The sequence below is a fragment of the Aplidium turbinatum genome, chromosome 4 (genome assembly GCF_918807975.1).
Source record: "Aplidium turbinatum chromosome 4, kaAplTurb1.1, whole genome shotgun sequence".
Lineage (NCBI taxonomy): Eukaryota > Metazoa > Chordata > Ascidiacea > Aplousobranchia > Polyclinidae > Aplidium > Aplidium turbinatum.
This window is the reverse complement of record NC_137475.1, coordinates 4,757,560-4,768,606: the sequence shown is the minus strand read 5'-3', so window position 1 is coordinate 4,768,606 and position 11,047 is coordinate 4,757,560. Positions and strand designations below refer to the sequence as shown.

At 37.4% G+C, this 11,047-nt stretch overlaps 1 protein-coding gene across 1 annotated transcript; it reads right to left on the bottom strand.

The window, feature by feature from the left end:
- Positions 1 to 964: 964 nt before the first annotated feature.
- LOC145769295 (uncharacterized) lies at positions 965 to 8,575 on the bottom strand. Its single transcript, XM_082580883.1, has 4 exons — positions 8,406 to 8,575; positions 3,003 to 3,150; positions 2,197 to 2,381; positions 965 to 1,864 (listed from the first exon to the last, which is right to left on the bottom strand). Exons 1-4 carry the CDS (start codon positions 8,507 to 8,509, stop codon positions 1,648 to 1,650), a joined length of 654 nt encoding a protein of 217 aa, XP_082437009.1. The 5' UTR covers positions 8,510 to 8,575; the 3' UTR covers positions 965 to 1,647.
- Positions 8,576 to 11,047: the final 2,472 nt, after the last annotated feature.

The window sequence follows — 11,047 nt, the reverse complement described above, 5'->3', positions numbered from 1 at the left end:
TCATAGTTTAAGTCCTTGCGGTTTTCTACTGTAGATACTGTAACGGTATAGGCCTATCGTTTTCAGTCAGGTTTCGGCATTGGCGATGTCACAGAGCACCAGGGATCTTTCGGTTGGGTGGTCGGTAATCTAATCTTATTTCAGCTGGCCAGGTTTAAACTGGTCGGCCTATTCGTTGTATTGCATTGGAGAAGCTTTAGCCTATCTGGTTTTGAATGTTTAACATGACATTTTAAAGAAGTGAAAGCCAGCGAAAATATAATACTGAGTGGGAAAAACAGTTCCAATGGTTACAAAATGCGCCCACTGGACTTGATGAAGCCTACTGCACTTTGAAAAGCCTACTGCCATTGCACTTGAAACCTAAGCACAGTAGTTTAAAATATCATTTAAAATAGAAGGCCATACACCGCTGCATAGCGCTTCAAGTCCGCTTTTCTGCAATGCAGGATAAATTAAGAAATTGGATTCATGGTGCGTTTCAAACCTCATTTTTTGCAAAACAGCTCAAACAATTATCAGCTAAGTAAGGCTCAGATTGCAGGAAAAGCTATAAAACCTAATTGGGGCGCATTTTCCCAGACCCCCTACACTAGCTATGACCCACCTCCATTGCATGCCTACGAAAATCAATCAGGATACGCTACTGCATCCTAAATAAGGGCTAACATGTGTATGGCCGAAAACGTTCGTAATTTATAGTTTATCTTTAATTGTATTATGTTAAATAGCGTGTTTATGCTAGAATGTAGGCCTATTTGTCTATGCTTCATGTGCTAACTTGACAAAACTTTTCATAAATTAATTCTCAATCGCAGGATACATGCAAACATATGCTTGTTGGGTGTACCAGCAGTCCAGTACCCTGTCTTGAAACCCAGTGGCCATATGTCTGTTTTAAAAGTGTGCAGTTTTGCGTCGACATTTTTCAGCGTGTTGTAACAAATAGATGGTTTGGACCGAGAAGTTTCAAAAGAACGATTTTAATGTCATAATTAAAAGACGAATTGCACAAACCAAATTAGCAATGAAACGAGTCAATAAGGGTGCGAGCATTGTCAAATATTTAACTTCAATAAGATCTGGTGGTCGAACTCATCACGCACATAAGGCGTGGCCATTGAAGTTGCAATATTTGTTAAAACACTCTTGTTAAATTGACAGCACATCTGAAAGCAGCACAAACGTTCCATCGAAATGTCAATCAGAATTAATTGCTTTTTCAACAAAGACCATGCGATGTTACAAATAAGAATTAGCACCATATCAATATGATGACTTATTGATTCTGCGGAAGGGGCAGTAAAACGTTTGTAAACCCATCAAGCAACTCCATTTTTTGAAATACAGAATGGGACAGAATGCTTTTGATTGTAAGAATGGCCTTGCGGTAGGATATTGGTAGATAAGACGGAATGACTGTTAAAACTCGTTGCTGGTCTGGACAGGTATATTAAAGACGGGAAAAATCTAGAGCATTATAACTTTGCATAATTCCAAGACGCAAAAATAAGACAATTTCTTCGATCCGTGAAGAAATAAGTGCAACGTTGAAAATTACCGTATATTCATTCAGTTACGACTTCCAGAAACAATTCATAAAAAAATCCGGCTTTGGAGTTCATACTTTCGATGATTTGTTTTCTATCACTGGTTGGTATGGGAGTAGCCGGGGTTATCAGCAAACGAGTAAGAATGGAATCGCGCGGACGGTTCATCGGCTCCAGAGACACCTTCGTCTTTCGGAGGCCGACAAACCATCATTCCTGCCGTCACTGAACCCTTAGTGGCGATGTGGCCAATTCGGACGAAGTCGTAATGAACGCCGTCATTGCTGGTCTCAACGACGTAACTCTCCTTCTCTCTGAACAAAACGAAAAGCGTGGTAAGTATTAATCATTCAACAAACGCCCTAGCAGGCTTTAAAATTTAAATGAACGTCTGACACTGCCCCAATGGAATAAAACTATATATACAGTACATGGGGTTAATTCCGAAAGGCCCTTGAGAACAGAAAAGTATGCACTGTTCTTACAAACCAACAAGACATCAAGGAGCAGCATGCCATATAAACCTAATAATTTTCGTTTGATGCATGCAATGAGTAAGAGTTTTCAAATGTCATTGACCAAATCCAGTCACATCAGACAACGTATCGACTTATATGTACCTAACACTGCCATTCCTGTATCTTACCTGTAAACTTTGATGTACACATCTTTATCGGTTTCCCAAGGAATGTATGACTTTGACCAATCTGAATAATTGTCCCTTGTGACTACGACGCTTTGCCACAGTTCACCGTCGGACAATTCGAGACCTGCCTTCAACCAATTAGCGCTATCTTGCCCGACAAATATTCCAGCTTGGTCAAATTGTACCTTGAAAAGTATACGGCTGCACAATTTTGAAACCATTCACCATGAAAATAGGAGTATGTCTATTTCTATCGAAAGCAAGATTCCGTGAACCATGGCTAAACTTATGCATGAAGTGTTTGGCAAATGGTTCCATTCTGTTCAGACAGGCATTTAGCTGCAACAGATCATAGAAAAAATGGTAATACCAATACATTTATGTTTCTATACAAAGTTGTATTGGTTCACTCAACCAGATTAATTCTATGGATAACTTTTTTGTATTACCGTACAAAAGCGATCCATATTAATCTAACTATACAGTATTTACATATAAAATATATATACACTATAGGTTATAAAAGCTATAGTAGTAGTATTTCATTACGTGGTGCTAGGCTACTGTATTGATACCAGATATACAATTACTTTTAATAGGGCACCTTAGAAGGCAAGACAGTTTATAAACGAACATGAGTCGCAGCCAAGCACATCATTTATGTAAATTGATTTTATCCATGCTACACAGGAGTGCGATTAAGTGGGTTTGACATGACTTGGTGGTAAACGAACATATATTTACATAAAGATAAAAGAATAAACCTATTTATAGTTTGACAAATTTTGACATAATTTTAATCAAACCTTTGCATCGAAACTGAAGTGCGTTGCAGCAACAAACATTTGCTCTGTTGTGTCAAATCCTAAAACATGACCGTTGTAACTTTGGAGGACTGGATCATAATAAGTGTTCTGCCAGAAGTCTGTTTCATAATTCGGCACAACTGCCAATCTGCAACATACCCCAATGCACATTTCACCAGAGGTGGGCACCCGCTAATTTTAAAGTAGCGTGCTACCCACTACCGCTACTTGGGCCAACGTAGCGCGCGCTACCGCTACCCGTTACCAATTTACAAAAGTAGCGCGCTACCCGCTACTCGGGCCGAAGTAGCGCGCGCTACCGCTACTTTTGTCTAAAATGACACCAGGAAACACTCAAGTCCCAAGTGATGCAAAAATGATCTTGAAAACGAATGTTATCATTCGTTTACGCTGTCATTTTAACGTCGTTATAGAAAACACATTCTAAGGGAAATTTGTTGTTACGCATCTTTTAAAAACACGAGCATTTCAAAATGAGAGTCACTAAGTCCTGCCCGCTTTCGCTTAAGCACATCTTTTCCAACAGAGAAAAGTCTCTCCACCGCAGCACTGGAAGGAATGGGGGTGTTGTATTTAATGAACACATGTTTTAACTCGGTATTCGAAAAGCTCAAGGACTTGCTCTTGTCCGAAAAAAAGGCGTCCACAATTGCTGCTTCCTTCTGCACCGACGTTTCACGGGATGGCGCAAACACTCCAAAAAATACATCCTCGGAGTCATGACTGGTGTTAGTGTCACTCTTCTCGGTATCAACCTGGCTTGATGTCTCCCGCAACAGTCGAATTACATCTGTCTTGACTTTTTCTCGCAGTGCGTCAGCATCATCCGTGGAAACGTAGTGCAGAAACTGTAGCCACGACGTCTTGAAGGAGGGATGAAGACATGATGCCATAACGCATTTCATGTTGTTGAAGAACTTGTTGAATCGTTTCTTCACCCCTTCAAGGACTTTCACTTTCAACTCCTCACAGGTCACAAGATCACTGATCTTGGTCAACTTCTTCCCGCAAATTATTCGCCGAAGAAGTTGACGTCAGCTAGAAAGGACCGAAACTTTGCAACCAAGCCGATTATATAGCTGCTTGACTATGACCACGCCAGTATTGCAAAAAAAAAAACAACCATTTTTTTCAATTTAAATTAAAACGTAGCAGGTAGCGGGAGTGCGACTGAAAAAAAGTAGCGCCTCTTCCGCTACCTTGGAATAAAAATAGTTCCGCTACTCCAACTAAAAAGTAGCGCCGCTACCGCTACTTTTACCAAAAAAGTAGCGCCGCTACAAAAGTAGCGCGCTACTGCCCACCTCTGCATTTCACTTTGTCATAACCGGACGTCGGGAAATGAACAGAAAAAGTAAATACTGAACAACATAAATTGAAATGTATGAATAAAATTTCCCTGGTGTTAAATTTACAACGTTGCAAAAAAGAAGTCTTGTAGCGTGTGAATAATTCTCTTCATGTTTTCTAAAAGCATCACAATTCCACAACATTAAAATGTTAAGCTGAATACCGGTACTGCTTGTAGTGAGATCCAATTTGTTTGATATAATAGAAGGTAACTCCAACCATAGTATGGTTAAGCTACAACCAATGTCAAAAACTCAGCAAAATATAGACTTAAGGAAAATAGAGTACAAAGACATCAATAACATGAACACTTACACATTTGATAAAACACTCCAATTTAGCTCTCCACTAATGCAGACTAACTAGTTTTATAACAAAACTACTGTAATAGCTACAGTACTTCATGTCCTGTTTTGGCTTCAACCCTTCAAGGAGGTTGACAGTTCAATGTCACTTTATACAAAAACATAAATATTCATCTGCTTTGCATAAATTTCAATTGTCGAACATAGTTGCCAATTGAGCAAGTTTTGCTTTGAAGACTTAAGTAGCAGAAAAATTCTTGGCAGTTGCTGATTTTTAGGCTAGTTTTTTGGATTGCATGTACGGCTTTACGGTTTTTCATTGACAGTGGTGGGCTTACATTTCACAGTGCCATGGCAAAGCTAATTTCATGCAAAGTCTTCTTCTAGTTTAATTTCGCATTTGATTAGGACAGTGTAGTTATAACTGAACAAGCTTTGACAAAGGTAATGGGGCACAGTGTTGCCAGATTTTTTTTTAAAAAAGAGCCCAAAAATGCGCCAAAGCAACTTAAAAGTAGCCCAATTTGCCGTCGCGACGTCGACGGTTGAGCAACGAAGGCGCAGGCTTTCTAGGGGGGTTTTTGGTCATGCCCCCAAGAGTCATGGACAAAGCAACATCTTGGTCCATCATGCTGATTGTGTAGATACAAAATACATACATTAATACAACATACAATAAGTACAATGTTCAATATTGAATCAAGCATAGTTCAATAGAAAAAAACTTAGACGAGCCAATGCTATACAGACTTCATACAAATTCCTATTTTCAAATTCAAGATACAAATGGTTCCATAGTAGATGCTAATGCATAGCATAAGCCCGTCAACTCAGATGAACTACCAAGAACCAACACCCAACAAAATTCTATCATCAACTGCTGAAGCTTCATTTTCATATATAGAGCTGTCATGCTTCCGCATTGATGACCGGGGATGAAACAGCATTTTTCCAATTGTTGCAGCAAAGTTCTGATCCTCACAATTGCTGACAAAAGTTGAAGACCGATACGATTTCGCAGTTTGGTTTTGATTGCAGAAACTCTCGAAAAGGCTCGCTCAACTACCGTAATGCATTGCTGATTGGTATAGGCTACATTGTTAGTGCCAATTGAACAACTTCTCTAAATTTATACTCCCCTGCAGCATTTCTAAACTCGTACACCTTGGTACAAAAAATACAAGAATCTATCATTGTTTTTTAATCATATAAGGAAGACGAGTTTACATTCAGTAAGTTTTTCCACTGACATTCAATTTTTCCCACTTTAATTTATAGCTTAGACACCAATAGAAGCTTCAAAAATTATGGTACGGTACTAAACCAAAATCATAACTACCCTATAATTTCCGATATTCGATACAAGTGTAATTTCGCTTTCGCCACTCAGTCCTTCCATTCTCCCGGATGAAAATGAATACAGCATTGCTGTAACAACAGTCAAAGCTGCTAATGGTCAGCAGTAAAATCAATCCTCATGCCGAAACAAAAAAATAACGTCATTTTTTCCGTAATAAACCGAAACTTTACCAACATTTTCAAAGGCTGTTCGGATTCTACCAATTATTCAGTTCTGCCAACTCAAAATTCACTGTCAAACAACTTAAAATTCTGCCAAATTTAAGCGCCGTCTCGCGCCAAATCAGAGACTGAAAGTAGCCCAAAAAAGCGCAAGTCGCAAACCAACATTTTTTGGCGCCAAGCCCAACTAAAAGTAGCCCAATTGCAGATAAATCGCCCAATCTGACAACACTGATGGGGCAGGGCAAGCAGGTTAAATATATGCATTACATTTTGCAGGGTTGCCAGATAGCCAAAAGAAAAAAAGCCAAACTTGCCCCAAAAAAAAGCCAAATCTGCTACAAACTCTAACAAACCTATGTTTTTTCCTTAAAAGACACAAAGCTACCTATAAACTAGCTTATAAGAAACAAAATCAGTCGCGACAAGACACTAAAAGACAAAAATAACAGTTTAACAATATTCTAAAGCGACTGGGTCTGTTGCGAATAGACAAACATAGCAGTCATCTAGTCAAAAAATTTAAATGGGATCATCGTCTTCTTGCAGCAACCACAAAAGACCTTCTTCGTTAACTGAACCTTCGCCAACTTTGTCAGTTTGACACATGTTTTTTGATGTAAACAAAGATAGCATCCTTGGTGTTACTTTAAAGTGTTTACAGCATTGCTTTGAGGAATGCAAATGCGGTTTTATTCTCAGCAATGAGTCCAACATTTGCAACCGCATTCCATTTCTCTCCTTTGTTTTGATCAAAGTGACAGTAGAAATAATCCCTTCTACAACTGCATTGGAGATTGGCATGGTTAACCTTTTTCTAGACCTCTGCAATGTTTGGCATAGGCCTATATTGTTTTTTTGTTGTTGTTGTGGTGGTCAGAAAAAAAAAAAAAAACTGAACTGTTAAACAAGACAAAGCATATGAGGCCAACTTTGCAAATCCATGTGTACCTGCAGAATTTGTATATGTTTTGACAACAATCCAAAAATCTGCTGTATCTTTTGGGATTTTTCCAGCAAATAGGCTACTTCAGTTTCAGATGACCAACCAGTCAATAAAGCCTATCTTCCTGTACATTATCACCTTGGAGAAATCTCATTGGCAACTGATCAAAATGGACTCGAGCAGTTTGGGAAAGGACTTTAGATAAGTGCAAAGCACTAAGTGCAAAGCACAAGCCTTGAAAAATCATCGTCATCCCATCACAGCATGTTACGCTAGTTCAGTTCTAGTATTTATTGAATTAGCACTTCAATGTAATTTTTCTCTTTTTGTGATAGTTTGATCTCTTCTTATCATAATACTCATGAAATTTTTGAATGAAACAAAAAAAAGCCTAAAAAAGCCAAATCTCATTTGGATTTTTTTTTAAAACAAAAAAATCCAAAGTGGTTCAAAAAAAGCCTAAATTTTCAAATTTGGCTTTAAAAAATCCAAACTGGCAACCGTGACATTTTGGTAAATATTTTTCAATGACAATATTCTGGCAAAACATTGACTGGTTTGATAGCAAATATGACATCAATACTTACAAACATCAAAAATATCCTGATTGATACGCTCAACATGATAAACTTGCTATTTTTACAGGCTGTAAGGTTTGAACTTCACTATTTGATTAAATCTTTATCCTCAGACCGAGAAAGCTTCTTTGAGACCTTAACCCTGGCAGTGTCGTATTTGTTGCATACTTGTTGAGGCTTTGAACCATTAACGCAGGGCCAGTCACCAAGACCAACAGAGTGAAGTTTCCGATTTTTATTGAAGTGTTGTTTGTAAATTATACCATCCACTTGATGTTGCTGAATGGAAAACAGTCTTTGAAATGCGTTGCTCAAGCGTATACTTCGAGAATTGAACCAGCGCCAGTGATCTAGCAGATTCTTCGTTTGTGAAGTCAAGTGCTTAACCAACAGAGCTGTCATTTTAAATTCAAAATTTGTTTTTTTACTGTTTATCATCAAGAGATTGGGCTAGTTTTTAATGGCAATTGGGCTGGAAATTTCAAACAATCTGGCAACCTTGGTCTGGAACCAACATTCTGCACATACTGTACAGCTTTCAAGATTCAATGTGCAATCATTTTTCATGCTTTCAAAGTTTGTAGTTCAAGTGAATGATATTGACAGATAATTGTCAAATGTCGACACATGAAATAGTAGGCTAGTGGAACGGTAAAAGCAACGTCAGCATTACAGTACTTACCCATCACGTTTTAAAGCTACACTTCTTGGAACATTTCCTATCTTCCATGTTAAGCTGTCTGGAATTTTGTCAGCTTGATCAAAATTGACATTCATGAATGACATGATAAAGTTATTTTGTAAACTAGTCAGTTGTTAAATTTAAATGTCTTTGTTCTTCTGTGATGATCAACAAAGCTTAAAAGAAACAAAAACTTACTTTATAGTTATTGAACAAAGAAACCAAAAGTTGGAATGGGTTACTTAAATCATTTTAATAAGCACTAAGGGTATGTTTTTTCAACATAACAAATAGGAGTTTTATTTTAAGCCTCCCCGGTATACGTAGTCCATGTGCGTATTTGCAACTACAGTACTTTTTTTCCAAGACGTTTGAAAATCATAGCCTATTTGTTAACTTACACACTCATAAACAGTTACTCTTTTTTATTATTTTGTTATAGCCTACTTTTAAAGGTGTAATAATTTGATGGTATTGTTGTCTGTATTAAAATTACAATAGCGTATTTTGTGATGTCTGTTTTAATTCCTAAATGCCTCCAAACACAACTGCTATTCTTATGAATTAATTCTGCATGATCAGCCTAATAAAAGGATTCGTCAAAAAAACATGCAGTAAATAATGCGATGACAGCAACAACAAGTGGACCCTGATAAAAGCACCTCTCATTATCATATTTCTTTTTATGCCACTTGAAAGTCAAGATGACATTTTTTTTACAAAAAACAATTTTTCTAAACCTTAGGCTAATTTGAAAACTAAAAAACAAGTCACATACCGTATTTATTTATTATTTGTATCAGACACTAAAGAGACAGGCCCATATTCATAAACACAACACAAGTCAAATAAATAAAATAAAACAGTACTCCAGCCTTCATGTCGGCTACTCGGGGGCAGGGTTCAAACCGTATAATAGTTAGTGTGAAAGGATAAAACTTAGCCTACACAAATTGTAATAACAATATTGATAACTTAAGCAAACTGTTAAATTTTTTTTCAGTCAAATTATTTTCAATTGCAAAATATTTATAAATTTATGACGTAGACGCAATTACGACGGTAGTCACAAATACATGGAAACTATTTTTTGAGCAAAATTTCGTCCTGATTTTTACATTTTTGATGATTTTATTTACAAATTTCCTGTTTAAGCTATAAAATTTGAAGTCAGATTTCCTCAAATGTGGAGGCCCTGATTGCACAACCATAAGCGGCAAGGCAAGGCAGGTCGTGATTGCTGACTGTTGCGACCATGCTATATCTTACACTGATTGTCTTACGAACGTTGAATAAAAATAAAACAAACCGAACTTTGACTGTCAATAGCTACTTCATTTCAGCACTGTACTGGTATTGCAAGCGATTGCTCATTGCATGCAGAGCTGAAATTCTAAAACTGCATGCTTGAGTGGATCAGAGTTGCCAAGTTATATTTCACCAATTAAAACAGTTTTGAATCATTGCCGCACGGAACCAAAACATTCAAAGGGGAGCTAAACAAAAAAATATTTAATTCAATTTATTTTTCGGAATGCAAATGAAGACCTGCAGCTTGTTCATTTGTGTAGACGTCACTATAGATTACCTTACCAAAGTTCATAGCCTACACGTAAATATGGCGTTGGTGAAATCTGTCTTTCAGAGATCATTTTTGAATTAGCCAAAAAAAAAAACAATTTATTTTGACCTGCATATTTTAGGCTAGTTTTCTCAGAGTTACTTGCTAGTTTTTACGCACTAAACTACTTTCATAAGAAAGTGATAGCCTACTTAAGATAGGTCTTTCGTTGCCATCCTGTTGTGTTGATAGACACTCAATTTTTATGTAGGCTACTTTTTGTTTGTTTATCGCCAGCAAAACAATAAACTGAACTACTAAATATTCTTGTAAAAAATTAATACTGCAGCATTATCACTCGAAGATTCGTATTTGGCCCGACAGCAAAAAAAGGTTGCACGTGCCTGGTTTACACGAACGAGCGCTCTTTTCTTTATCTAATGCTTGGATCAAGTAAGCAACGAGAAAAACCGTTACTTTTTTTACCACTAGTTTGAGTGCCTCAAGTGTTGTCAAAGCGTGGGTATATTACGTAATGACGGTTTAGGTAGCACCGTCATAACGTTTCTAGGCAGACGTTTATACAGTAGGCTTGTAAGATATTGACAGCGATAGACGTGTTTCGCCCATAAGGCTCATCAGGAGTAAGCTGCTCAACCTTGCACTGAGTAGAAGGAAGAACGCCCCTTTCCAAATACCGTACCGTCCATGTTATCTACTTTTTCTTTCGTTTCGATTTGTTGTTCTCAGCACTTACAAAGCGCAACCCAGGACGGTTATAGGTAAATTGTTCGTAAACAGTTGTTCGTAATCGTAAGGAGTTGTTCGTAAAATTAAATCCCTAAAACAATTCTTCGCAAAGCATTTCTTGGTATACATCAATTTTCAATTGCATGCACGAAGAAATGCTTTATGAAAAATCGTTTTACGAAGAATTAATTTTACGAACAATTGTTTTACGAACAACTGTTTACGAAACAAAACGTCGGACACCACCCAGTACATTGTAAACGAAGTGAAAATTATAAACGAACTGAAGCTAGAAATATCTAATGCTCTTTTAAGGCACCAAACGTTCTAT